This window comes from Phacochoerus africanus, chromosome 4 (assembly GCF_016906955.1).
Source record: "Phacochoerus africanus isolate WHEZ1 chromosome 4, ROS_Pafr_v1, whole genome shotgun sequence".
NCBI classification, from domain to species: Eukaryota; Metazoa; Chordata; class Mammalia; order Artiodactyla; family Suidae; genus Phacochoerus; species Phacochoerus africanus.
This window is the reverse complement of record NC_062547.1, coordinates 69910574-69938194: the sequence shown is the minus strand read 5'-3', so window position 1 is coordinate 69938194 and position 27621 is coordinate 69910574. Positions and strand designations below refer to the sequence as shown.

General features: G+C 49.7%; 3 protein-coding genes across 7 annotated transcripts in view; 1 reads left to right on the top strand and 2 right to left on the bottom strand.

The window, feature by feature from the left end:
* Positions 1–486: 486 nt before the first annotated feature.
* Positions 487–24264, bottom strand: C4H19orf38 (chromosome 4 C19orf38 homolog). 2 transcript variants are annotated; one of them, XM_047777077.1, is made up of 8 exons: positions 23735–24264; positions 15620–15720; positions 13722–14030; positions 9394–9486; positions 7954–7981; positions 6940–6983; positions 5284–5318; positions 487–1100 (listed from the first exon to the last, which is right to left on the bottom strand). In XM_047777077.1, the coding sequence occupies exons 1-8, from the start codon at positions 23839–23841 to the stop codon at positions 954–956; spliced, it is 864 nt and encodes a 287-aa protein (XP_047633033.1). In that variant the 5' UTR covers positions 23842–24264; the 3' UTR covers positions 487–953. The 2 variants fall into 2 exon arrangements, with proteins under 2 accessions (XP_047633033.1, XP_047633034.1); XM_047777078.1 differs by lacking the exon at positions 23735–24264 and having other exon boundaries at positions 15620–16918.
* Positions 24265–24336: 72 nt separating this feature from the next.
* Positions 24337–27368, top strand: TMED1 (transmembrane p24 trafficking protein 1). Of its 2 annotated transcripts, XM_047777081.1 has the most exons (5): positions 24337–24635; positions 25325–25422; positions 25566–25749; positions 26346–26605; positions 27256–27368. In XM_047777081.1, the coding sequence occupies exons 1-4, from the start codon at positions 24453–24455 to the stop codon at positions 26562–26564; spliced, it is 684 nt and encodes a 227-aa protein (XP_047633037.1). In that variant the 5' UTR covers positions 24337–24452; the 3' UTR covers positions 26565–26605; positions 27256–27368. The 2 variants fall into 2 exon arrangements, with proteins under 2 accessions (XP_047633037.1, XP_047633035.1); XM_047777079.1 differs by having other exon boundaries at positions 24338–24635; positions 26346–27368.
* DNM2 (dynamin 2) overlaps positions 27108–27621 on the bottom strand; it is a 98251-nt gene continuing 97737 nt past the window's right edge. For all 3 annotated transcript variants that reach the window (XM_047777068.1, XM_047777075.1, XM_047777076.1), the window contains one exon: positions 27108–27501. In XM_047777068.1, coding sequence (XP_047633024.1) covers positions 27462–27501 — 40 coding nt within the window. In that variant the 3' untranslated portion in view covers positions 27108–27461. The remainder of the gene's footprint in view (positions 27502–27621) is intronic.

The following is a 27621-nucleotide window of genomic DNA, read 5'->3' as shown; positions in this document are numbered from 1 at the left end:
GCCCTCCTCCTCCATCCTCAGCCCTTCACTGTCTTCTCCCCTACAAAAAATTCTTGGACCCCTCCTTTAGCCCCTTTCCTCTTCTTTCCCTGCCCCGAATGATGGCTGGCCAGCAAATCGGGGCCAAGTGCCCCTTTCCATACACACACAAACACATATCTATCTTCCCTCCAGTTCCCCCCTCCACTGGTCCAAGGGCCCATTCTCTTTGGGGGAGTTCCAAAGGGGTTTGCAGCCACATTCTCCAGCTGCCTCTCTAACCTAGACTTGCTCATTTAGTACTGTCCTTCCCAATGTTCCTCTTCCTCCACCCCACCATCATTCCACCTCCTGTGCTCACCAATACAAAGAATTTAGCTGAGACCCCACGTGGTACTACCTCATCCACGCACCCTCGAGAGCTTCCTCATACACCACACTGAGTACTACGGTGATTGGACCCCAGAAGCCCCGGGCTTGAAGGAGTACATTCCATCGAGACTTTGAGAACAGCTCAACACATTATAATTAATAACTTAGGCATGCCAGCAGGGCACACAGAATATACCCCCAGGTACCCTATGCTCCAGAAACCCAGCCAGGTTGGTCAAGTTAGGTGTGGCATAGAAGGAGGAAACCAGAGAGGTGTGCAGAGAGCTCAGACTTCACAGTGCCCCAGCAAAGGGCCAGCAGGGAACCTAACATCTCCTTCACTGGTGGCCTGGGAAGCTGGGAATCCAAAGAGAGGCTTCCTACTTTCCATCCAGCCTCTAGGCCAGCACTTGCACTCCTTCTCCCACCCCTGCCCCTCTGCAAGGCCAGGGTTCCCCTTAATCGCCTCTGTTCACTTCCCTGAGTAAGCAGCAGCCAGAAGTCCCCATAGTAGCTGGAGGGGCCTGAGGCACCAAACAGGCCGGCCAGCTCAAGGGAGAGGGCTGAATGGAGGGCACAGAGACATAGAGAGAGGGATCCCCCTAGCAGGCCCGGAAAGTGCTGAATTCAGGAGGCTCAGGTGAGGATGACGTGGAGTTAGTCCTCTTCCAGGGGCCAGAGTTGTCAGGTGTCTCATTGGAGCCTGAGGGAGCATCCACCGTGGCTGCATCTTCTTCTGAAGTCATTTTCTATCCGTGGAGGAAAAATAGAGAACCATGTGATTTGAGGTTTCAGGATCTTAGGTTGTCCCATGTTCTGCGACTGAAATTCGCCCAGTCCATGGGGTCTCATTTCACCCCCACACACAGCTTCAGAGCCCGGATCCTGCCATCTGTTCTGACTTCCTCTGTGCTGACTAGGGAACCAGACAGCCTGGGTTCAAATCCCAGCTCCACATTTTCCCAGTGGTGTGATCAACCCATTTACGCCTCATTTCCCCCTTTTGTACAATGAGGGAGAATGCCAGTACCCTCCATCCTGGGTTGGCTATAACGCATAAAGATGAACATTGTATATCTTTTCTCTATAAAATCCAGAATATGCAAATCACCAAAGTGACAGAAAGTAGAGTGGTGAGTGCCAGGGCCTGCATTGAGGGTGAAAAAGGAAGTTGGTGTTTAATAGGAACAAAATTTGTTTTGCAAGATAAAGTTCTGGGGATGATGATAGCAATGGTTACCCAAGAATATGAATATTCTTTTTTAAAAAATTTCTTTTGAGTTCCCATTGTGGCTTAGCAGTTAGTGAACCTGATTAGCATCCATGAGGATGCGGATTCAATCCCTGGCCTCACTCAGTAGGTTAAAGATCCAGTGTTGCAGTGAGCTGTGGTGTAGGTCACAGACATGGCTCCCATCCTGCGTTGCCATGGCTGTGGCGTAGGCCAGCAGCTTCAGCTCCAATTGGACTCCTAGCCTGGGAAACTCCATATGCCATGGGTGTAGCCCTAAAAAGACGAAAAAAAAATTTTTTTTCTTTTTCAGCCACCCCACAGCATATGGAGTTCCTGATCCAGGGCCAGGGATCAGATCCAAGCGGCAGTTGCCACCTAGGCTGCAGCTGCGGCAACACCAGATCCTTAATCCAGTGTGTCAGGCCAGTGATCAAACGTGCACCCCATGCTCACAAGACACCACTGATCCTGTTGCACCATAGCAGGAACTCCACAATGTGAATATACTTAATGCTACAGAACTTTACACTTAAAAATGAGTAAAATGGGGAGTTCCCGTCATGGCTCAGTGGTTAATGAATCCGACTAGGAACCATGAGGTTGCAGGTTCGATCCCTGGCCTCACTCAGTGGGTTAAGGATCCAGCGTTGCCATGAGCTGTGGAGTAGGTTGCAGACATGGCTTGGATCCTGCGTTGCTGTGGTTCTGGCATAGGCTGGTGGCTACAGCTCTGATTACACCCCCAGCCTGGGAGTCTCCATATGCTGCCAGTGTGGCCATAGAAAAGACAAAATGGTGTAATGGTGTGGTTACATGCTATCATCTGTGTTAAAAAGAATGAGGATATAGACTTGCTGTTTTTGCTGTTGCTTGTATCTGCAAGTTCCTAATGATGGTTACCTGTATGTGGATGTGCAGAGGGGGAGACCAGTGGGTGGAAAGTGTTAAGAAATAGAAGAGAACTTGGAGTTCCCATCGTGGCTCAGCAGTTAACAAAACCAACTAGGATCCATGAGGATGCAGGTTCAATCCCTGGCCTCACCCAGTGGATTAAGGATCCGGTGCTGCTGTGAGCTGTAGTGTAGGTCCCAGACATGGCTCAGATCCCGAGTTGCTGTGGCTCTGGCGTAGGCAGGTGGCTACAGCTCCAATTGGACCCCTAGCCTGGGAACCTCCATATGCCTCGGGACGCGGCCCTAGAAAAGGCAAAAAGACAAAATAATAGTAATAATAAATAAATAAATAAATAAATAAATAATAAATAAATAAATAAATAAAATGCCTTTTAAAAAGTGGCGAAGGTCGGGGTGGGATCAGTAGGCTGGTTCCATGAGTAGAGTGGCTTTTCACAATGTTTTAGAACCTGCCCTGCCTGCCAGGCGTTTTTTTGTTTTGTTTTTTGTCTTTTTGCCTTTTCTAGGGCCGCTCCTGCGGCACATGGAGGTTTCCAGGCTAGGGGTCGAATCGGAACTGTAGCTGCCGGCTTATGCCAGAGGCACAGCAACGCAGGATCCGAGCCATGTCTGGGACCTACACCACAGCTCACGGCAATGTCGGATCCTTAACCCACTGAGCAAGGGCAGGGACTGAACCCACAACCTCATGGTTCCTGGTCAGACTCGTTAACCACTGTGCCAAGACCGGAACTCCTGCCAGGTTTGTCTTAACAGCTCAGGATTTTTTCCCTGAGCTGAGACCTCAAAGGGCTGAATAGGCCGATGCCAAGCCCCTTCCTACTCGCCATCTGTATACCCATGACTGGAGGCCAGTCTCCATCTGCTCTGGGGCATCACCCAGTGAGGTGGCCCATCTCTTGTCTCTCCAGGACTCCTCCATGCCTCCTTCTCCCTTGGCCGGTTCGTCCACTCCTAAATCAGTGCCATGTTTCCCTGAATCTCCCTGACCTGCATCTGTTCACTTCTTGCACCTCCGCTGCCAACACATGGGACCAAACTACCTACCCACCAAGTCTCACTGTCGCCTGCCCCCTGGGTACCGACTCCCGTCAGTCCACGGACCCCGCCTATTCTCCATGGAGCCGCCAGAGGGCGCCCGTGAGCACTTAGAGAGGGTCACGTCCCTCCTCTGCTTCCAAGGTTTCCCACTTCTGGGGTCAAAGCCAAAGTTCTGCGCAGCTCCTTCCCTCCGCTGCTCATACTGCTGCAACCCAGTTCTACTGGCCTGTGCCAAGCACGTGTCCTGAGCCTGGATCAATCCTCCGCAGCTACCTCCTGCTTGTGGCTTATCTCTGAGACTACTCTGCACTCTCATCTAAGTGAAATTTGGCATCATCTGTCTACTGCCTTCAGAAATAAGAAACTCTGAGAGATGAAGGCCTGTGTTCTTGTCCAGACACCCAGGAGGGCTATGTTGAACCCATCCAATCTTCCTCCCAACCCCACTATCCACTGTGACACCCTAAGCCCACTGACTCACCCCAGGGTCTCTGATTGCAGTTTCAAAGAATCAGGTTTTACAAATGACACCTTTGAGGTCACCTCAACTGGAGCCACCTGCACCCCACACCTGTACCCCTCCCCTGTGTGGAGAAGAGCTAGCTGAATTTTTTCTTGATCCATGGTGTCTAGGGTTCAGATAACTTCTAATTTAGTAAAATAATAATGTGTCCCAAGGCCACTACAACATGCAGTTGTGCAGAGGAGTCCCATAGACCTGGGTTCAAATCCCAGACAGGGAATTCCCTCTATGGCTCAGTGGTAATGAAGCCAACAAGTATCCATGAGGACGTGGGTTGGATCTCTGGCCCGGCGCAGTGGATTAAGGTTCTGGCATTTCTGTGGCTATGGTGTAGGCCAGTGACTACAGCTCTGATTCAGTCCCTAGCCTGAGAACTTCCATATGCTGTGAGTGCAGCCCTAAAAAAGACAGAAACAAACAAACAAATCCCAGCCAGGACATTGTGTGATCTGGAGAAGCAACACCACTTGCTAAACAGAAGGAGGGGAGTTGAGACCCTCCCCCCTGAAAGAGAAGCCCATGTCTGAGACAGAAAAGTTGAGGGTCCTGAAACTGAACACAAATATAGGCTTTTCTTTATACCAGAAGGGGACCACAGTGCGCATCAGGTAGTCTCAAAGCTCCATGACCCCAAAGAAGCCACCAGGTCACCCTGACTACCCTGTCACTATTTTGTGCTAAGGCAGTCCTGACAACCAGGAGTCTGTCCACCGTCCCATGAAGGCTTGGACAACGTGGCCACCTTCAATCCCCTGGAATTTTCCAGCGTTAACTCTCAGCTCACAAACAATCCCTGCTCAGTGATTCTGGGCTTTCCCCAGGCCCACCCGAAGTTCAGGGACAAGTGGACCCAGCCCAGTAGTAGCCTCCAGCTTCCTGTGGTCGGAACAGTCAGCAGAAACCAGGACTGAGGAGTTCCCGTTGTGGCTCAGTGGGTTAAGGACCCCACTAGCATCCATGAGGAGGCGGGGTTTGATCCCTGGCCCCACTCAGTGGGTTATAGATCCAGTGTTGTTGAGAGCTGTGGCATAAGTCTCAAATGTGGCTCGTATCCGCATGGCTGTGGCTGTGGCTGTGGCGGAGGCCAGTAGCTACAGCTCTCTTTCAACCCCTAACCTGGGAACTTCCATATGCCATGGGTGTGGCTCTAAAAGGACGAAAAGAAAAGGAAAAAGAAAAGAAAGAAAAGAAACGAGGAACCGAGAAATGGGATAACTTACCGAGATGGTAAACAGGGAGTTATCGAAGGACATGTCTGGAACAGAAAGAGAAGAACAGGTCTTGGGTCAGTTCAAATTTCTTGCCCACTGCCCTCCCCAGATCCTCCTTCCAAGCCCACAGGCCCCAAGTCCACCTTAAGGAAGAGTGTGGGTCCACCACGCAGCCTCTTTGCTCCCTTCCAGCCCATTCTACAGGGTGACCTATGCACAGCTACAAATTGAAGTGCATCCCTCTTCTGCTCTGAGCTCTCTGACCGGGACTTCTGCCTGCCTTCCCAAAAATGGGTGCCTGGTCTCAACTCCCACCTTCCAAAACACCTCTCAGCTCCTCTATCACCCTAGGCTCTCCCCCTAATCACCCACTCTCCTCCCAGCTACTCCCTTCTCCCCTAGGTTTCCTTTTTTTTTTTTTTTTTTTAATGGCTGCAACCAGGGATTCTGGCCAGGGATTGAATACAAGCCACAGTGACCTAGACTGCAGCTATGGCAATGCCAGATCCTTTAACCCGCTGTACCATGCCAGGGATGGAACCCACACCTCCAAAGAGACCAGAGCTTTTGGTTTCTTAACCCACTGTACTATAGTGGGAACTCCGTCCTTCTCCTCCTTTAGGTTTCTTTCTTTTGTTCTTTCCTTGGTCTTTTTAGGGCCACACCTGCAGCATATGGAGGTTCCCAGGCGAGGGGTCAAATCGGAGCTATAGCTGCCGGCTTACACCACAGCCACAGCAACCCCAGATCCCAGTCACATCTATGACCTACACCACAGCTCACAGCAATGCCAAATCCTTAACCCACTGAGCTAGGCCAGGGATCGAACCCATGTCCTCATGGTTACTAGTTGGGTTCGTTACCACTGAGCCACAATAGAACTCCCCCCCTTTAGGTTTCTGATTAAACATCATTTCCACCAGGGTCCACCCTTCCAGCCTAGACAGGGTCCGGCCCTTTGTGGGCTGTTTCCCCACTAGAGTATGGGCTCACTGTTGTCTCAGGAGCTCCCAGACCCTAGCACAGAGTAGGTGCTCAATAAATGTATGGGACAGTGAAAGAAGTACAGAGAATGGAGTTTTCTCAGCTTGAGGCCCCTTCCAGAATTGCACTTCACAGCCTGGCTGCCTCTCCCCCAACCACCCCGCAGAATGGCATCTTCCGGACCACAAGTGGGGCTCCATTTAAGGACACAGCCCTAGCACTATGAAAGTGGGATACCCCGGTGGTGGCAGACAAAACAGATGCAGCTCGCCCCCTCCCCGCCCCCGACCATGGTCCAGTATTATACAAACACGCAATGATTACTTACTTGTGTTTTTACAGAGGGCTAAGAATGACAAGGTGAGTATAAAGAGTAGATTCTGCATAGGTAGTCAGGGAAAGCTTCCTGGAGGAGGTGACTTTCAGACTGAGACCACAGGAAAGAAGAGTGTTTTAAAGCAGAGTGAGTGAAAGGGGAGAGGATGGGGCAAGGAGAGGGGAGAGGTGAAAACTGCTTGGGAGTGGGGAGGAGGAGGAGAGGGAAAGAAGGGGAAGGTATGTGCTCCACTCTAAGCAAAGGGAGCAGGTATAGAAGGGGTTCAGTAGCAAGTGATGAGATAGGATGGCGTTTGGAGGCAGTGACCCTGCCCCCATGTAGGACAGGAACAGGGAGGCACAGACCTGTGGCGGGGAAGTTGACTTGGGCCCAGCAAGATTCTCGCTCTCTGCAGAGGGATTCAGAAGAAAGTGACGACTTGTCTCACGCAGGAGGTTCTTTCCTTCCGGGTAGCCCTGGGCCCAAACTTTCCATCCTCTACCCCCACCCCCACCATCCTCGCTGAATCCCCTCCCATGGAAATTCTCCTGCAGGAGCCCCACAGCCAGGTGATGTCAGGATTTGATCCAGGAGGCATCGTGTCCACCCGGCTCTCAGAAGAGAGTAACCTGGAACCAGTTGATAGATCCTGATGCTCAGAAACCAGGGCTGCTGCCTACAGGCCATAAGTTGGGCATTGCACAACCCCAGGGAGCACCACTTGCCTCCCCCAACTGTAGATTTCAAGAACCATTACTCAACCATTTTTGGCAGCTGGTGGTAAAGGAAAGTGAGGAAGGCTCAGCCTCCACATCTGTAAAATGGGACTATTTGTAGTGCCTGCTTCCAGTGTTGCTGAGAGGATAACTTAATCTCAGGGTCCAGAGTCTCCTAGCAGAGTGCCCAGCACACAGTAGGGGCTTCATAAATGGTATCTGTTTTCTTTCTTCCTTTTTTTTTGTCTTTTAAGGGCTGCACCCATGGGATATGGAGGTTTCCAGGCTAGGGGTCGAATTGGAGCTACAGCTGCCAGCCTACACCACAGACACAGCAACGCAGGATCCAAGCCGCATCTGTGATCTACATCACAGCTCACTGCAACCCGAGATTCTTAACCCACTGAACAAGGCCAAGGATTGAACCTGTGTCATTATGGATCCTAGTCAGGTTTCTTAACCACTGAGCCACGAGGGGAACTCCCATAAATGGCATATGTTTCTATTAAGCCGCCTTCCACCAGAGGGCGCTGTTTTTTGGGGGGCGCAGATCATCCCACTAGCCTTCTGCCCCCAGAACGTAGCCAGCTGAGTGTTAGTACCCATTTCCTGAGTTTTATTTCCCCAAAATCACCCTCTGAGGGCCTCCAGGGATGGTCTTACCTTTTCTTCTGCAATTTTTTAAATTTAACTGGGAACAAACAAACAAAAAGCATCTGTTAGACTGTAGTCCTGTTGCAAAAAGCCAAGAAACCAAAAATTCCGTCATAGATTTGCAGCCCAGCCTTGCCTTCTCCCCTGGCATATATCCACTCAACAGGAGAGCTACTGAAGACACTCCCCCACCCCCTTACATGAGTAACAGGTGTTGGTAAAAATTTCAAAGTACAAGCATGTAATTTTTTAAAAAAAAGGCCAATTTCAGAGTTCCCAGGTGTCGAAGCCAGCTGAGGATCCTGCCTTTTCACTGGTTTGGCTCAGGTCACTGCCGTGGTATGGATTCCATCCCTAGCCCCTGGAACTTCATAGTCAAAAAAACCCCAAAACCCTAATTTCAGTAGGTGCCAGGGGCTAGGGGGAATGGGGAGTCAGTGTTAAATGGGGACAGAGCTATGGTTTGGGAAGATGAAAGGACTCTGGAAATAGGTGGTGGTCATGGTTGTACAAGAAAGTGAATGTACTTAATGCTGCTGAACTAGGCACTTAAAAAGGGTTAAAATGGAGTTCTCCTGTGGCACAGTGGGTTAAGAACTGGACCTGGTATTGTCAAGAAAGAAAGAGAGGAAGGGAGGGAGAAAGGGAGGAAGGAAGGAAGGGGGGAAGGAAGGAAAAAATAATTAAAAGGTAACTTTTATGTCATGTATCTTGTTCTCTGTCTCTCTCTGTCTCTCTCTCTCTCTCTCTCTCTATATATATATATATCACCCCCAATATAGACATAGGTACAGATAAATATTACCACTAATATACATATATACATACATATATATACACACACATATAGAAATTTCCCCTGCCCACCACTATCAACAAAATTCTGGAGGGTTCTTCACTGCTAAATTTTTGGAGGGGGTTTTGTTTTTGTTTTTTCTTGGCTGCACCCACAGCATGCAGAAGTTCTCAGGGCCAGGGATTGAACCTGTGTCACAGCAGATCCTTAACCCATTGAGCCTCTAAACTAAACGAACTACTCTTTTTTTTTCTTTTCTTTTCTTTTTTTTTTTCCTTTTTAGTGCCACACTTGTGGTATATGGAGGTTCCCAGGCTAAGGGTCTAATCAGAGATGTAGCTGCCAGCCTACGCCACAGCCACAGCCACGCCGGATCTGAGCCGCATCTTCGACCTAAACCACAGCTCACAGCAATGCCAGATCCTTAACCCACTGAGCGAGGCCAGGGATCCAACCTGAAACCTCATGGTTCCTAGTTGGATTCATTTCTGCTCTGCCACAACAAGAACTTCATCTCTTTCTGTCTCTCTTTTTTTTAACTGCTAAGTTTTTGGAGTAAGAACTACTATGTGCCTCTGTTCTCCTAAAAGTGGGTATGAGTGGGAATGCATTTACACATTCTGGTGGGCCATGCTTTCTCTGCCCGCTGTTACCTTTTCTGACGACCATGGCAATGATCACCAGCCCAGCAAGGAGAAGGAAAGCTCCAGCCAGGCTCAAGGAGAGTGCCAGGATCCAGGTGGGCACTAGAGGAAAATGGGGAGAGATTAGGCTGGTCATGAATTTTTGTATGGGCTCAAGGAGAAGGTGGGATTCCTGTCATTCCTTCAGATTGCTTTTGGCGAACCAATCCTCCCCCTACACCCCTTCACCATTTGGCTTGGCTATAGCCAGACACTGGGGATCGAGCATACATGTGTCTGGTCAGTTAGCATATTCCCTCCCCCTGACCAGTGTGATTGATTCAGGGAGGGGCATGCTGCCTATGCTGAGCCAATGAGGCTAATTTCAGGACTTTAGTTAGATCACTGGGAAGAGAGGTTTATGCTTCAGGCCAGCATCTCAAAGCTGGTAGGATATATATCTGAGTTCCAAGGTACGATTTTGACGCCTTGAGAGGGAGGGCCTGTCTGAGAATAAGGCAGAAGAAAGAGGAGCTGAGAAGTGGCATATGCTTCCTGACATCATTGAACACCTGGATCCAGCCATGCCTGAAGTTAGAACTGTGACCCAACAAAGACTCATTTGTTGCTGAAGCCAATTTGAGTCAAGTTTTCATTTACTTGTTCTCTGAAAAGTCCTGTTGGCTTCAGTCTGGGTAATGGGTTCAAACAACATTCACCCCCACCATGTGATAGACCCTGAGGCCCACAAAGAGATCAGTCACAGAAGCATAAAGCCCCAGCTTCAGAGGTTACCTCTCTGCAAAAGATTTGGCTGCCCCTCCAGGGAGGAGGGGCGGGGAAATCTCCCAGGGGAGCCTAGGGGAGATGTCCTGACCCCAGTGGAGGTCAGAAGCTAGCCAGGAGGGGAGGAGAGGCACACTCTTGGTGTTCCCAGTGTTAGTCCTTGTTCATTCATTCATCTGGGGCAGGAGAGATGTTGTCACTTCCCCACTCTGAGACCACAGGACTAAGGTAAGAGAAGGAGGCCTTTGATAGTGGAACCTGAGGCTGGGAAGGACACAGAGACTGTTCTGTCATCATAACCTGTGGGGTTCTGCTGGTACAAAGTTTTCTTTGCAGCAAGAAAATTCTGACTGATGGTGACACAGGAGCTCCACCAGGAGTCTCCTCCCTCCCTCCCAACTCCCTGATCCACAGCCTGGGCTCAGCCCCCTCTCCTGGAAAGAACAGAGGAAGACATTAGCCCTTCCAGTCTCTGTTTTTCTTTCTTTCTTTTTTTGGTCTTTTTAGGGCTGCACCCATGGCATATGGAGGTTCCCAGGCTAGGAGTCCAGTTGGAGCTGTAGCCACCAGCCTACACCACAGCCATAGCAACGCAGGATCCGATCCAAGTCTTCGACCTACACCACAGCTCATGGCAACACTGGATCCTTAACCCACTGAGAGAGGCCAGGAACCAAATATGCGTCCTCACGGATGCTACTCGTGTTTGCTAACTGCTGAGTCACGATGGGAACTACCAGCCTCTGTTTCACCTAGACGAAAAGCCAGAGTCCTTGCAGTAGCCACAAGGCCCTGCACGATCCTCCTTGCCATCTCCCTCCATTTTCCCCCTTCCTCACTATGATTCAGCCATATGGGAGCTCCCCCATGTGATTCAAACTTGCCAGGCACACGCCAGCTTCAGAGGCTTAGCATAGACTGCTGCTGCTGCTGCTTTTTTTTTTTTTTCCTTGTCTTTTTTGTCTGGTCGCACCTGCAGCAAATGGAGGTTCCCAGGCTAAGGGTCAAATTGGAGCGGTAGCCGCCGGCCTACACCACAGCCACAGCAATGCCAGATCTGAGCTGCATGTGCCACCTACACTACAGCTCACAGCAATGCCAGATCCTTAACCCACTGAGAGAGGCCAGAGATCGAACCTGCAACCTCATGGTTCCTAGTCGGATTCATTAACCACTGAGCCACGATGGGAACTCCTAGACTGCTTCTTCTGACTGGAATGCTCCAGTTTCAGATACCCATGTGGCTGGCTCTTCAGACCTCCTCATCCTCCTCTTCATTGCTTAAACATCACCTCCTCAGAGAGGGCTTCCCTGGCCACTCTCCTCTCTATTTTTTCATTGTTATTTTTTAAATTAAAAACAAACATATTAAATTTTCTAAAAATGTTTTTGTGTTTTGCACCCGCGGCATAAGGAGATTTCCAGACTAGGGGTCAAATTGGAGCTGTAGCTGCTGGCCTCACCACAGCCACAGAAACGCCAGATCCAAGCCACATCTGCGGGACCCTTAACCCACAGAGTATGACCAGGGATCGAACCTGTGTCCTCATGGATGCTAGTCAGATTTGCTTCCACCGAGTCACAACAGGAACCCCTTATTTTTTTTTTGTCTTTTTGCTATTTTTTAGGGCCACTCCCGTGGCATATGGAGGTTCCCAGGCTAGGGTTCTAATCGGAGCTGTAGCCGCCAGCCTACGCCACAGCCACAGCAACTCAGGATCCAAGCTGCATCTGTGACCTACACCACAGCTCACGGCAATGCCGGATCGTTAACCCACTGAGCAGGGGCAGGGATCGAACCCGCAACCTCATGGTTCCTAGTTGGATTCGTTAACCACTGCACCACGATGGGAACTCCAGGAACTCCTTATTTTTATTTTTATTATTTTTGGTTGTGTGTAGTACCCAGGCCAGGGATGGAGCCTGCTCCGCTGCAGTGACCGGAGCCACAGCAGTGATAACGCCAGGTCCTTTGATCTTTAGCCACGCTACCATGGAACTCTTCCTCTCAATTTAAAATGACACCCTTGGGAGTTCCTGTAGTGGCTCAGTGGTTAACGAATCCGACTAGGAACCATGAGGTTTCGGGTTCAATTCCTGGCCTTGCTCAGTGGGTTAAGGATCCGGCATTGCTGTGAGCTGTGGTGTAGGTCGCAGAGGCGGCTCGGATCCTGAGTTGCTGTGGCTCTGGTGTAGGCCGGCAGCTACAGCTCCGATTAGACCCCTAGCCTGGGAACCACCCTAGAAAAGGCAAAAAGACAAAAAATAAAACAAAATAAAATAAAAAAATTAAATGACACCCTTAGAGTTCCTGTTGTGGCTCAGTGTTAACGAATCCAACTAGTGTCCATGAGGTTGCGAGTTCGATCCCTGGCCTTGCTTGGTGAGTTAAAGATCCAGCATTGCTGTGAGCTGTGGCATATGTCACAGACCCAGCTCTGATCTGGCATTGCTGTGACCATGGCGTAGGCCAGCAGCTGCAGCTTCAATTCGATCCTTAGCTTGGGAACTTCCATCTGCTTCAGGTGTGGCCCTAAAAAGAACAAAAAAAAAAAAAAAAACCCCACAAAAAGCAAAAAAACAAACAAACAAAAAAAAAAAACACCCTTCAAGCTGTATTTTATCCCTGCCACTTGTCTCCTGCTGGCAGACTGAATAATTACCAAACTCCTTTTTTTTTCTTTTTTGGCCACACCTGAGGCATGTGGGCCAGGGATCAAACCTGTGGCACCGCAGTGACCTGAGCCACTGCAGTGACAATGCCAGATCCTTAAACTGCTGCACCACAAACTCCTTATTTATTGTCTGTCCCCATCTCCTCAGGATGTCACTTGTGAGAGATCAGGAACTTTGTTTCATGCCCTGCTGAAACTGCAGTGCCAAGGACAGTGCCTGGTGCATAGAAGGTGCTCACACACGTTCTTTGGCCAGGAAGGGAGGGGAAAGCAGAGCATGGAGGTTTAACACCTGGACTTTGGAGGCCAGCGGAATCCCAGCTTGGTCACCTGCTGGCTGGGTGACCCTGGGCAAATCTCTTCATCTCTCTCTCTTTTTTTCTTTTTCTCTTTCTCTTTCTCTTCCTCCCTCCCTCCCTCTCTCTCTCTTTCTTTCTTTGTCTTTTTAGGGCCATACCCATGGCATATGGAATTTCCAAGGCTAGGGGTCAAATTGGAGCTGTAGCCACCAGCCCACACCACAGCCACAGCAACACCAGATCCAAGCTGCATCTCCGACATACACCACAGGTCACGGCAATGCCAGATCTTTAACCCACTGAACGAGGCCAGGGGTTGAACCCTCATCCTCATGGATACTAGTTGGGTTCATTACTGCTGAGCCACAACGGGAATTCCAGTCGCTTCATCTCTTGTGCCTCAGTTTTCCTTATCTGGAAAATGGGGTAATGGCTGTGCCCATTGCATGGGGTGACTGTGATGATTAACAAGGAAAAGTGAGTAAGTCCTGGCACGTTGGGAGTGCGGCTCATCCTGTGATGACTTCCAGGTGCAGCCAAGAGCCCATACAAAGGCCTAACGGTGAGAAAATGGACCTGTTTCCCCGGGGGGCCTTACCTGGGAAGGAGATGTGCATGGGCTCACTCAGGTCTGACAGCTGGGGCTGCCTGTGCTCGCCGAGGACGCCATACTGGCAATAGAATGGTCTTCCTGGAGCCTCCTGGCTGCCACCACTCAGGTTGAAGGTGACCTTGAGCTGGTCCACAGGGGCCTGCTCCTGCTGCACCACCTGCCCGCCTTGGTACAGTGTGAAATTCGCCCCTGGGAATTCCTGGGGGGCCACACACGAGATGTGGATGGGGTCCTCCTGGCTGCTGGGGTGTGGAGGCACCAGCATGATGTACGGCGCTGGAATCGCCAAGGAGCCTGGGAAGCAAGATGAGGGAGGTTGGCTGGGTGTGTAGTTAGAGCAGAGGCCTGCCTCCCCGTGTAGCCTTAGGCACGTGGCCCACACTCTCTGGGCCTTGGGTTTTTTTTAATTTTCTTTTTTTCTTTTTGTGTTTTTGCCATTTCTTGGGCCGCTCCCGAGGCATATGGAGGTTCCCAGGCTAGGGGTCTAATCGGAGCTGTAGCTGCCAGCCTACGCCACAGCCACAGCAACATGGGATCCAAGCCGCATCTGCGACCTACACCACAGCTCACGGCAATGCCGGATCGTTAACCCACTGAGCAAGGGCAGGGACCGAAGCCGCAACCTCATGGTTCCTAGTCGGATTCGTTAACCACTGCGCCACAATGGGAACTCCTGGGCCTTGGGTTTTTATGTACACCTGGAGGCTGGTCTTCCGTACCCTCCTGCAAAGTCGAGGGGATTAAGTGCCCAGCGCGTGGCGAGGGGTCACTGCATTTGAGTCCTTTTATTACCATAGCCTTGGGTATTTACACAGCCTCTGAATTATACTTGTATTACTTTGATCAACAGCATCGACTACATGCCAGGCCCCGTTGAGGTGCTGGGGGCAAAGCAGTGGATGAGACAGACAGACAAGGAGACAAGGGTGGTAGGAAGGCTGTGTTGGCCGGGGTGGCCGTGAGGGATTCCAGGGAGAGACAGCGCAGGAAGAGCTGGGTGAGAGCATTCCAGGCAGAGGGACCATCTGGGACAAAGTCTGGAGGCTGGAAGGTGTGTGGGGTGTTCAAGGAATCTGGGTGGCGGGAGGGGGGTAGTGCATGAGGCGGGAGGGGAGGGCAGAGGGGATCTCTTCCATCCATTTCTCAGTGTGTGGTGAGGAATATGATTTTCTTTTTCTTTCCTTTTTTTTTTTTTTTTTTTGGTTTTTAGGGCTACGCCTTCAGCATATGGAAGTTCGCAGGCTAGGGGTTGAATCAGAGTTGCAGATGCTGGCCTACGCCACAGCCACAGCAACGTGGGATCCGAGCTATGTCTGTGATCTGCACCAACCCACTGAGCGAGGCCCAGGGATCGAACCCACATCCTCGTGGACACTAGTCAGTTTTGTAACCCGTTGAGCCAAAACAGAAACTCCCAGGAATATGATTTTGGGGGCCCAGTTTCCTGCAGGAAGGACCAGTGTCTCCCCAGCTGCCTGCCCCCCGGCTCAGCAGAATGTCTGGCTCTGGTGAGGTCCATACACGCCCTCCCATGTCCAGCTTCACCGCTCCCCCGACTCCCCCCAGCAGATCCTCCTGCTGCCCCAGCCCTGGAGGTAGGAGCCTGCAGAGGCCAAGCGGGGCTGAGTCATGGGGCGTGGGCACTGCTGTCTTGAGTGGGGTGGCATTTCTGGGACCCTGGATGGGGGTGGGTAAGGAGACCTAACAAGAGAAACTCCTGCTCCTGGGGGCATTTCCTAGGCTCTGAGGCAAATCTGTCAGGGTTCAGCCTCTCCAGCACCAGGTTTTGGTCCCCCACCCTCTGTCCCCCCAGCAGAGGACAGGTGGGCAGGGGTGGGAGGAGAGGGGTGGTGGGGGAGGGGGCGCAGAGGCATCAGGCTCACCGGCTGCAAAGAGCAGGACGGTCCAGGGCATCTCTCCTCCCGTGTTTGGCCAGGAACTCTGGCTGAGGCCAGAGCGGCCCACAGCTCTCCGCCAGCTCCTCCTGTGAGGCCAGAGCAAGGAAAGGAGAACCAGGGCTGATTTGAGCTGAGTGTTTCCTCACGGGCAGGAAGTTGCACACACACACTTGGGCCCTGAAAGGGACTCTCTCCCCTCCCCACCCCTCCCAGGGATGCACACCAGAGCCTGGCACCTCGCTGCCCCTTGGGGGCCGATGTTCTGCAGATGGGAGGGAAAAATGGGCCAGATGGTTGAGTGCATGTTTGTTTGTTTGTGTGTTTATTCTTCTCCTGAGAGAGCTCCTGGATGAGGCGAAGCAGGAGGAATGCGGGTCATTTGGGAAACCCAGGTCCAAGTCACAGTATGTGGCCCAACCAGGGCTGAGGTTGAAATGTGCGGGGTGGAAATCTGTTAGGCACAGTGGTTAGGGCTTGGCTTTTGCCACCTCAGGTAAGACACAGGCCTTCTTTGAAGCCTCAGCCTACTGTGCTGTGGAATGGAGCTAAGAGTGTCAGACATGAGCTCCAAAGAATTTATGGCATGAAATGCAACCCCTCATAGAGTGGGTGTGCGCCCAGTGTGAGGCTACAGGGAAGCAAAGTTTTGGGAGCATCACTAGCCAGGTGAAAGGAAATACTAGCACCAGAACTGAGGAAATGACATAGTTAGTAGCCTCAATTGTCTCCTGTTTATAGGTCAGAAACTTCCAAATATCTGTCTTACCAGATTTGCTTTGGACTCTAAACGTTTCTGCTTAGGTCCAGCAGGTCCACCTGGAGATTTACACCCAGGAAGAATGTAAGCGTGTGGTAACCAACCACTAAAAAGGGCCATGAGGGTGGACTTTTCTTCTTTGGATGCACACAACTCATTTCAATCTCAGGTCCTTTGCACGTGCCATTCCCCTGCCCAATTCTATCAACCTGGTCAAATCCCATTTTCCTTCGGATCTCAGTTTAAATACTATTTTCAGGAAGTCTTTCCAGATCCCTCTGGACTTAGAATAACCACCTTACTGAATCCTCCCATAGTTCCTTATAATTTTGATTGCAATTAGCATGCTTGTATTTTCAAGGAATTTGTCCATTTAATCTAGGTGATCAGCTTATTGGCACAAACTTGTTTATTGCCCCTTGTTAGCCTTTTAACATCTGCCTCTTTCATTCCTGATAATAGTAATTTGTGTTTTTTTCCCCTCTTTTTTTATTGATTAGTCTTACTAGGGGTTAGTCAGTTTTATTAATCTTTTCAAAGTACCAAATTTTGGCTTTGTTGTTTTTCCTCTGTTCTTTTTTGTATTTTATTGCTTTGTGGCCTTATTTTTGCTCTTTCTTCTAGTTACCAAGTATTTAATTGTCTCTTCTTTGTCTAGCTGCTTCTTTTTTTTTTTTTTTTTTTTGTCTTTTTAGGGCTGCACCTATGGCATATGGAGGTTCCCAGGTTAGGGGTCTAATTGGAGCTGTAGCTGCCAGCCTACAACACAGCCACAGCAGCTTGGGATCTGAGCCGAGTTTGTGACCTACACCACAGCTCATGGCAACACCAGATCCTTAACCCACTGAGCGAGGCCAGGGATCAAACCTGAAACCTCATGGTTCCTAGTGGGATTTGTTTCCACTGCACCATGACAGGAACTCCTCCTTTTTTTTTTAAATTTTTTATTATTATTTTTTATTTGACTTTTTAGGCCCACATTTTCAGCATTCGGAGGTTCCCAGGCTAGGGGTTGAATTAGAGCTGCAGTTGCAGGCCTACACCACAGCCATAGCAATGCCAGATCTGAGCCACATCTGTGACCTATGCCACAGATCATGGCAATACTGGATCCTTAGCCCACTGAGCAAGGCCAGGGATTGAACCCACATTCTCATGGATACTAGTCAGGTTCATTACCATTGAGCCACAAAAGGAACTCCTTCCTAGCTCCTTAAGAGGGATGCTTAGGTCATCGACTTTAAAATTTGAATTTTTTTTTTTTAGGGCAATACCTAAGGCATTTGGAATTTCCCAGGCCAGGGTTTGAATTGGAGCTGCAGCTGCTGGCCTAACTATGCCACAGATTCCAGCTGTGTCTGCGACCTACACTGCAGCTCTTGGCAATGCTGGATCCTCAACCCTAAGGAGAGAGGCCAGGGATCAAATATGCATCCTCAGGGATACTAGTTGGGTTCTTAACTCACTGAGCCACAATGGAACTCCCAAAATTTTATCTGCTAATATGCACCTAAAGCTACATATTTCCATCCAAGCACTGCTTTAACTGCAACTCACACATTTTTACATATTAAGATTCATTAAATTAGAAATATTGTTTCCCTTGTGAACTTTTCCTATAACCCATTGTTATTTAGAAGTATGCCACTTAATTTCCAAACATTTGAGTTTTTATAGCTTACTGTTAAGGATTTTTAAAGTTAATTCCTTTGTGGCCAAATAATACATTCTGTGTAATTTCAATTCTTTGACATTTTCTGATACTTTTTTCTCTCTTTTTTTTTTTTTTGGCTGTGCCCACAGCATACAGAAGTTCCTGTGCCAGGGATTGAACCCCCACCACAGCAGTGATCCGAGCCACAGCAGCGACAATGCTGGATCATTAACTTGCTGAGCCATCTGGGAACTCCTGATACTTTTTTTTTGATAGGAGAGAAATAGATTTATTAGGATAGGACACTTGTGAGAGATGCAAGTGGGCAGGCAAGGAAGCTCTGCCGACCCTTTTTTTTTAAATGGCTCAGCATATCTTTATCCACATTCTACATGCACCCAAAATGAAAATGCACTCTGCAGTTGCTTGGTATAATAGTCTGTAAATATCAGTTAGATTAGGTGAGGATGGTTCACAGAACACGCTCAAATACACTGAATTCATCTGAATTTCTTCTGCCAGAGGGCAGAGATGGGGTCTGTGGCATCTCCTGCCCTTCTCCGATGTCTAGCACAGTGCTTGGTGCACACAGTGAACCATAACTAGTTCTTGCCTGTCTGACCTGAAAGCCAAAACAATGCAGTCATTTTTGTGGCTCTCATACACGTAGTCTATCCTGGGCTGGGCCCCAGGGACACCATGACGGGTGAAATAGCCTCTGCTCTTGTAAGAGATTCAGACACGTAGACAATGAGAATCCGGTTGGTTAAGTGCTATGATAGGGGCTGTCCCTGACAGGGACTCTTCACTTAGCTTCAGTAAGTTCAAGGTAGGCTTCTGGGAGGAGGTGATATCTGGCTCCAAAACCCTGAGAAGGCGATGGGGAGAAGGGCACTCTAGGTAACGGGATCAGGATGAAGACGTCATCCTGGGAGCATCTAATAGGGTGCAGGAATCCAAACCTGGAATTGTGAATTCAGAAAAAAAACAGTCACACAGGAGTTCCTGTCATGGCTCAGCGGAAACGAATCTGACTAGCATCCATGAGGACGCAGGTTCAATCCCTGGCCTTGCTAGTGGGTTGAGGATCCGGTGTTGGCGTGAGCTGTGGTGTAGGTTGCAGACATGGCTTGCATCTGGCATTGTCATGGCTGTGGTGTAGGCTGGCAGCTACAGCTCTGATTCAGCCCCTGGTCTGGGAACCTCCATATGCTGCAGGTGCTGTCCTAAGAAGACAAAAAGAAAAAAGAAAAAACAGCTACACATACCTGTATTGGTCAGCAGATGCCCTTAAGGGACAGGACTGAGGAGTCATGTGCAGGGTGAAGGGAAAGCAATGAGGGATGGTGACTCCCTGGGGTCAAGGAATGGTTACCAGCCAGGCCTGAAGCTGCTGGGGAGGAAGCAGTCCTGGAACCTGGAGAGAGCTGGAGTTGCAGGCTTTGGGAGTGATGCAGACCAACAGGGTGGGAGCCAGGGAATATACACCCAGACCTTCCTCTCCTCCAGCCCTCAGCTCTCCTACCAGGGCTGAACCCAACTGGAAATGAGAGGAAAAGGCAGCCAATGACTCAGTGTGTAGGTATCAGCATCCCCAACCCCAGCCCGGGGCTTGGAACAGTGCTGAATGATGAAGAGCTTTGGTGGGGCAGACAACTACTGCCTAGCACAGACTCTCAGAATTTTGTTCTGTTTTTAGGGCAGCACCTGTGGCATATGGAGGTTCCCAGGGTAGGGGTCTCAATCGGAGTGACAGCTGCTGGACTACACCACAGCTCACAGCAATGCTGGATCCTTAACCCACTGAGTGAGGCCAGGGATCAAACCTGCATCCTTGAGAATACTAGTCAGGTTTTTAACCCACTGAGCCACAGAATGGCTCAGAATCCTTTTAAAAAGGTTTTGGCATTCCCATCGTGGCTCAGTGGGTTAAGAACGTGACTAGTAAACATGAGGATGTAGGTTCGATCCCTGGCTTTGCTCAGAATATTTTTTAAAAAAGAACTGGTGTTGCTGTGGCTGTGATGTAGGCCAGCAGCTGCAGCTTTGATTTGATCCCTAGCATGGGAACTTCCATATGCTGCAGGTGCCAAAAAAAAAAAAAAAAAAAAAGAAAGAAAGAAAAGAAATGGAACAGCAATTTGACAAAGAAAGTCTTGCAGGAAAGTCTTGTGGTGTTTCCCTTGCCCTTCCCTTCCCCCAGCACAGTGGAGGACTTGAAGACAGCAGCCTGTGTTCCCAGTATGGGGTCCTGGTCCCCAGTTCCTGAGGGAGCAGAGCAGCCCTCATTCTCACAGTATTTTGCGTGTCTGGTGGTTACCTGCAAGACCAACTCAAGGTGCTCGTCTTTTTAATTCAGAATGCATTCCTGATGTAAATTGGTGGGGCCACTATGCAGAACAGTATATGGAGGTTCCTTAAAAAACTAAAAATGGAGATGCTATATGACACAGCAATCCTGCTCATGGTCATATATCTGGAAAAGTTGAAAACTTTAATTTGTTTTCTTTTTTTTTTTTTTGAAAACTTTAATTTGAAATGATATATGCACCCCAATGTACATAGCAGCTCTATTTACAATAGCCAAGATGTGGAATCTAAATCCATCTACAGATGACTGGATAAAGAAGATGTGGCACATATATACAATGGAATGCTACTCAGCCATCAAAAAAGCTGAGATACAGCCATTGGTAGCAACACTGAGAGACCTAGAGATTATCATACTAAGGAAGTCAGACAGAGAAAGACAAATACCACATGATTTCATTTATATGTGGGATCTTAAAAAAAATGATACAAATAAACTCATTACAAAATAGAAACTGACTCATAGATGTAGAAAACAAAATTAGTTACCAAAGGAGGAAGTGGGGGGAAAAATTAGGAATCTGGGGTTAACAGATACACACTACTATATATAAAATAGATAAAAGCAACAGTAGTGTAGCACAGGGAACTATATTCAATATCTTTGTTTTTTGGCCACACCTACAACACCTACAATCCAGGCCAGGGATCAAACTCTTATCACAGCAATAACCAGAGCCATAGCAGCAACAATGTTGGACCTTTAACCTGCTGAGCCACCAAGGAACTCATTAATTTTTTATAATAACCTGTAATGGAAAACAACCTAAAAAAGAGTACAATATTATATATATATATATATATATCACTGAATCACATTGCTGTAAACCTGAAACCACCACAACACTGTAAATCAACTATACCTAAAAAAAAAAAAAAAAAAAAAGAGGAGTTCCCATCATGGTACAGTGGAAACAAATTTGACTAGTATCCAAGAGGATGTGGGTTTGATCTCTGGCTTTGTGGAGTGGGTCAGGGATCCGGCATTGCTGTGAGCTGTGGTGTAGGTTGCAGATGTAGCTTGGGTCCAGAGCGGCTGTGGCTGTGATGTAGGCTGACAGCCATAGCTGCGATTGGACCCTTAGCCTGGGAATCTCCATATGCCTTAGGTCCAGCCCTAAAATTAAAAAAAAAAAAAAATTGCATTCCTGGAAAACACGGTAAGGAAAGAGGGAACTGACAGATCTCTGGGACACAAGATTACAATTGAGAACAGCAGATATGCCAAAAGCTGGGAGGAAAGCTGGGGTAAGAATATCTTTGGGTAATTAAGGCAGTGAAAAGCATTCCCCTATGCTGGGGAATTTAGAAAGCAATGTGCATGCCCAGGGGAGGACAAATGCTCAGAAAAGACCTAAGAAGACCTAACTCTTTCATTTCTGGCTGATTTCTAGACTTGGCACAAACTGGAAGAGAAGGCTAAGGCAGAGCTGTAAATATCCAGGTGAAGTATTGATGATTCACCTCAGCATAGATTGGCAAAGAGTAGGAGAGGTTTTTCATTGCTTTTCTTTCCATAATATAGAAATAACTCTTGGAAATCAATGACAGAACCCCAGTTTTCAAATGGACAAAAGACTTGGACATTCTTCCAAAGAGGTATACAAATGGCCAACAAGTACATGAAAAGATGCTCATCATCATTGGGAAAATGGAAATCAAACCCACTATGGATACAACTTCACACACATTAGGTTGGTTATACTAAAAATAAAATGGAAAATAACAAGGGTTGATGAGGATGTGGAGAACCTGGAATTTTGCACATGGTTGGCAGGATTGTAAAAAGGTGTAGTTTCTGTGGGAATGTTTGGCAGTTCCTCAAGTTAAGCATGAAATTACCACATAATCTAGCAATTTCACTATGTATATACCCTAAATAATTAAAGGCTTGTACTCAAACAAATACATGTGTTCCTAGCGGCACTATTCACAATAGCCAAAAGGTAAAAACAGGTGAATGGATAAAATTGTGGTGTATCCATACAATGGGATATTATTCAGCTATAAAAAGGAATGAAATACTGATACATGCTCTGATAATGAGCCTTAAAAACATTATGCTAAATGAAAGAAAACAGACACAAATTGTCTGTCACACATCCCGGTTATATGAAATATTTAGATTTGGTGATTCACAGAGGCAGACTGGCAGTTGCCAGAAGCTGGGGTGAGGGGGAATGAGAAATAACTGCTTAATGGGTACAGGGTTTCCTTTTGGGCTGATGAAAATGTCTTTTAAGTGGGTAGAAATGGTGGTTGCTCAGTATTGTGAATATATGAAATGCCACTATGTTGTTCACTTAAAATGGTTAATTTAATGGGGAACTCCTGTTGCGGTGCAGAGGAAACGAATCTGACTAGTATCCATGGGGATCCCTCAGTGGGTGGGGGATCCGTGAGCTGTGGTCTAGGTCAAAGACGTTGCTTAGATCCTGCATGGCTGTGGCTGTGGCATAGGCCAGCAGCTGCAGCTCCAATTCGACCCCTAGCCTGGTAACTTCCATATGCTGCACGTGCAGCCCTAAAAAAAAAAGGTTAATTTAATATAATGGGAATTTCACCTCATTTTATTTCATTTTATTTTTTTAATTTTTTTGTCTTTTTGACATTTTTTGGGCCGCTCCCGCAGCATATGGAGGTTTTTTTTGTCTTTTTTTTTTTGCTATGTCTTGGGGCGCCCCTGCGGCATATGGAGGTTCCCAGGCTAGGGGTCGAATCGGAGCTGTAGCCACCGGCCTACGCCAGAGCCACAGCAACGCGGGATCCGAGCCGCGTCTGCAACCTACACCACAGCTCAGGGCAACGCCGGATCGTTAATCCACTGAGCAAGGGCAGGGACCGAACCCTCAACCTCATGGTTCCTAGTCGGATTCGTTAACCACTGCGCCACAACGGGAACTCCTCCATCTAAACATTTTGTGTTATGTTTAGATGGAATCACCAAATAAGAGTTCCTTTCCAATGACGTCTTTGCTTATCTGTCTGTTTCCCAGAGGGAGGTCGACTCCAAATTCTCTAAGCCAGACTGAAAGACACAACGCCCAATGGAGGAAGAGAAACCCAGAATAAAACAGCTATTGACCGAGGGTCTATGATATGCCAAGCGCTAAATAAACATCATCTCACAACAGCCCAACGAAGTAGGACTAATATCACCCATTTTACGGATGAGGCAATTGAGGTCCAGTAGAGAAGCCCGTGGCGTGTCTTGAACTGAGCAACCTCTCAAGCCCACACTCTTCTCCCCGCTTCTTGCTAATGCTAAGCAACTGGGCTGTCGTTCTTCATACCCTGGGCTACTTCAATCACTGTTTACCTGCTGACCATCGAGTTTGAGACCCTTGGGGTGTAGGGTGGGGACAGGCATCTCTGACTCTGGGCAAGAAATGCAGTGCTCATTAGGCTCCTCATCTCAATTCTCATCACCTCCAATTTACAGAAGAGGAAAAGGAAAAAATGACGGTCCTAAGATGCTAGGAAATGAGGAGGTCAGGCGTCGGACCAGCGACCATGATTACAGATGCAGAATAAGCCTGAGACCACGTTTATATAAAAAGGTCTCCACCCACCCTAGCTAAACCTTTTTATATGCTAGTCCTACGGGTCGCGTGGAGGGCCATGCCCCACCTCTATTTTTGACCAGCTACATCCACATTGAATCGCACAAGGGTCGTCGCGCGCGGGGTACTCTGGGAAAACAGCAAGGACCCAGCCGCCTCTACCACCGTTGTCTTAGACTTTGCCTGAGAAGAATATGCCATCATGGTACTTATTCTTTTAAACTTTCCCCCAACAGCGTTTGGGACCAGAAGTGGAGGCTTTTCAAAGATAGAGTGTGTAGGAAGGCCAGCGTTTTTAGGCTCATCAGGCATTTATTCGGGCAACTAGTCTCTCAGGGGGTCCTGCACTCCTAGCTCCGCGGCCTTCAGACAACGGACTGAAGCGGCGGCCAATGAGTTCCGCGGAGTAGCAGAAGGGGCAGGGCTAACCCTTAAAGGAACCGCGACCTGTTAGCAGATCGGAGGGTGACCCAGATGATGGCGGCCAGCACGGCCCTAGCCTTGGCCCTATGGCTACTATTGCCTCCAGCGGAGGTAGGAGGGGCAGGGCCCCCACCGATCCAGGATGGCGAGTTTACGTTCCTGCTTCCTGCGGGGCGGAAGCAATGTTTCTATCAGTCTGCGCCGGCCAACGCAAGCCTGGAGACTGAGTACCAGGTAGAGGGTGCCGGATCGGGGAGCCGGCGAAGACAGGGAGAGGGGGCGTGGCCAAACTGAGCCAGCGATGCATGCCTTGAAGAAGGAAGGAGGAGGAGCCCGTGCGTGAGAACGCGGGGTCTGAGTCAGGGAGAGCTAGGGGCGGGGGTAGTGCATTGGAGAGGAAGGGGTGGGTGTTTCGGACAAAGGCAGGGCTAGAAATGGGAGAGCGGGGAGGCGGGGCCATTGAAAGAGGGAGGCCTTCAGCGGGCAGGACTCTCGCGGGTGGGCGTGGCCTAAAGAGTGGTGTCAATTGAGGTGGAGGCGTGGCCATGATGTTGCACAAGAAAGGGAGTGGCCAACACGAGGATTTCCCGGGGAAAGGGTGAAGGCAAGGGCTTCAAGCAAGGCTCCATTATATTATTTGGGTTGTGGCCAAGCCGGACATAATCTGGTAAACACTGATTAAGAACTGTGTATGCGGGCGTGACCAGATTTAGGAGCCCAGCCCAAAGCCCCCCAAATCTATGGAGGCGGAGCCAAGGCAAGGGGCGTGGCCAAAAGGAGTGGAGGGGGCAGGACCACCGTGAGGGTGGTTTCCAAGCTCAGGTAGGCCCCTGGTGATGGTCTGCTTGGGTCGGTCCAGTCCTGGCCTTCTGCCAGGTGTCCTTGGTCTACCCTTAGTCCACCCGCTCTTACCTGCCCCCCAGGTGATCGCAGGTGCTGGGCTGGACGTGGATTTCACTCTGGAAAGCCCTCAGGGAGTGCTGCTGGTCAGCGAGTCCCGCAAGGCAGACGGTGTGCACACGTGAGTTACGTCCCGGTGGCTGCCCAGGTTCAGTTACAGTCCTGCCCCTCTCCGGCGGCCTCGGATTACCACCCTGCCTGCCTTGAAAAGTCCAACTGGACAGCCAGTCCAGACCATGTCAGTGTGTCTTTCTGTCTGTCCAGGGTGGAGCCCACGGAGGCAGGGGACTACAAACTGTGCTTTGACAACTCCTTCAGCACAATCTCCGAGAAGCTCGTGTTCTTTGAACTCATCTTTGACAGTCTGCAGGATGATGAAGAGGTGGAGGGCTGGGCAGAGGCTGTGGAGCCTGAGGAGATGCTAGATGTCAAGATGGAGGACATCAAGGTGTGCCCAGGTGGAGGTGGGGCCACTCCTCTCAGATTTCTGTCTTTGGGCTCTGCACTCTCACCTTGGCTGGGGTCCCCCTTGGCCTGACCTAGCCTTTCCTATATATGGGTGCCCCCAACTTAATAACAGTAGAACATTTCTAGGTGTAAACCTTGTTGTAAGAGCTTAAATAACTTGTTAGATCTCCATAACCACCTTATATAGGTAGTATACGCTAATTATCCCCCATTTTGCAGTTGGGGAAACTGATGCACAAGATGGCTAAGTAACTCTTCTAAGGCCACACAGCCAGCAACTTACAGAGCCAATATTTGAACACAGGCAGTCTGGCTTCACTAACTATTAACCATAGTAAGTATGTTCTTTATACTTTATTAGGCATTCAATTCTCACGGCAACTTGGAGGTTTAATTCTGAGGAGGAAGCTGAGGCCCAGAGAGATTATTTACTTGCTCATGGTCACACAGCCAGAGAGTGGTGGAAGGATTTAGACTCAGGCAGCCTGGCCACTGAGTCTGTGCTCTCAGCTCTCTGCCCCCAAACACGAATTCCGCATGACAGAGGCTCACCCTGCTTCTCCCTCTGTGCCACAGGAGTCCATTGAGACCATGAGGACCCGGCTTGAGCGCAGCATCCAAATGCTGACTCTGCTGCGGGCCTTTGAGGCACGTGACCGCAACCTGCAAGAGGGCAACCTGGAGCGAGTCAACTTCTGGTCAGCTGTGAATGTGGCCGTGTTGCTACTCGTGGCAGTGCTGCAAGTCTGCACTCTCAAGCGCTTCTTTCAGGACAAGCGCCCTGTGCCTACGTAGCCCCCTGCCATGGAAGAACAGGGGAAAGGAGGAGCAGCAAGGTGCATGCGTGAGACTGGGGGGTCCCTTCCCCAGCTTAGTTTCCTACAGGAAGGGAAGCTGTGCAGTCTGGGCCTGAGGTGTGGCCCCTGCGCGTCCCCTCCCTTCCAGGGCCCAGCAAGAACACAGGCTGGCTTGTAGGCAAGGGCCCCCCAGGAGGGATAGCTCAGTGGCTGAACCTGTTTTCCTGGAAAATTGTGCATGGGGGGCACTGCAGCATCCGAAAGTAACCTTTGGATTTTCTGGCCCTGCTTCTCACCCCTCCTGTAATTGTGCCTTAGCTGGAATCTTCCAGCCTGCACTAGCAATCCATGGTGCAGCACGGGGCCCAAGAAGCCAAGTCTTTCCCTTCCCTGCTGGCACCTCCAAGCCAGGTGACCATAGGAGGGGGCTTGCTGCTGTGGGATCCCATGCCTGCCTTCTTGTGGCTCCACCCAAGGCCTGTGCTGCTGCTGGGAGTGGCCTGCTCATGCCAGAGGCCGGGAAGGAGACGTGGCTGCAGTGTTCTTGCCAGAACAGTCACTTTATTGACAGGAAGGGGCTCTGGCCCTTTGGCCCAGCGGGGGGGGGGGCGGGCTGGGTGTGAGGTCTGGTAACAGAACTCAGGGAGCAGGGCCTGTAAGACCACCCGCCCCTCCCACTTTCCCTGCAGGGGCCCCAGACAGGGCTGAGGGGCGGCCCAGCCAAAGCCTGCACAGGAGCCTCATGGAACAAAGAGCAGTCTGGCCTGAGCACTGGAGTCAATAAATTATGGTCAGAAAATCATAGAGCCTTATGACTGGGGCTCAGGGACACCAGCCGGGACAGACCTGCCCCCAAGGGGGCAGCCAGGCAGGCGGGAGGGGTCTCCCACGAAGTTCAGAAGAAAGGTCGGGCAGGAGCCGATGGAGGTGGTCGCCTGGGCACAAGAGAAAAATCAGAAAGCAAAGTTTATCTGTGTCCCCGGCTGGGCCGGAAGGCCTGTGCCCCCAAGAGGGCGAAGGGGAAGTCCTCAGGATTGGGGGAGTTGGGAGGGGTT

Excerpts from the sequence above, each read along its gene's own strand:
- C4H19orf38 (XM_047777077.1), bottom strand. The coding sequence starts at position 23,841 with ATGAGAATTGAGATGAGGAGCCTAATGAGCACTGCATTTCTTGCCCAG. Across the intron at positions 7,982-9,393 it reads TGCCATGGTCGTCAGAAAAG|TTAAATTTAAAAAATTGCAG; the intron begins GTAACAGCGGGC and ends GTTTGTTCCCAG. Across the intron at positions 5,319-6,939 it reads AGTCAACTTCCCCGCCACAG|ACATGTCCTTCGATAACTCC; the intron begins GTCTGTGCCTCC and ends TTTCTGTTCCAG.
- TMED1 (XM_047777081.1), top strand. The coding sequence starts at position 24,453 with ATGATGGCGGCCAGCACGGCCCTAGCCTTGGCCCTATGGCTACTATTG. Across the intron at positions 25,423-25,565 it reads AAGGCAGACGGTGTGCACAC|GGTGGAGCCCACGGAGGCAG; the intron begins GTGAGTTACGTC and ends CTGTCTGTCCAG. Across the intron at positions 25,750-26,345 it reads TCAAGATGGAGGACATCAAG|GAGTCCATTGAGACCATGAG; the intron begins GTGTGCCCAGGT and ends TCTGTGCCACAG.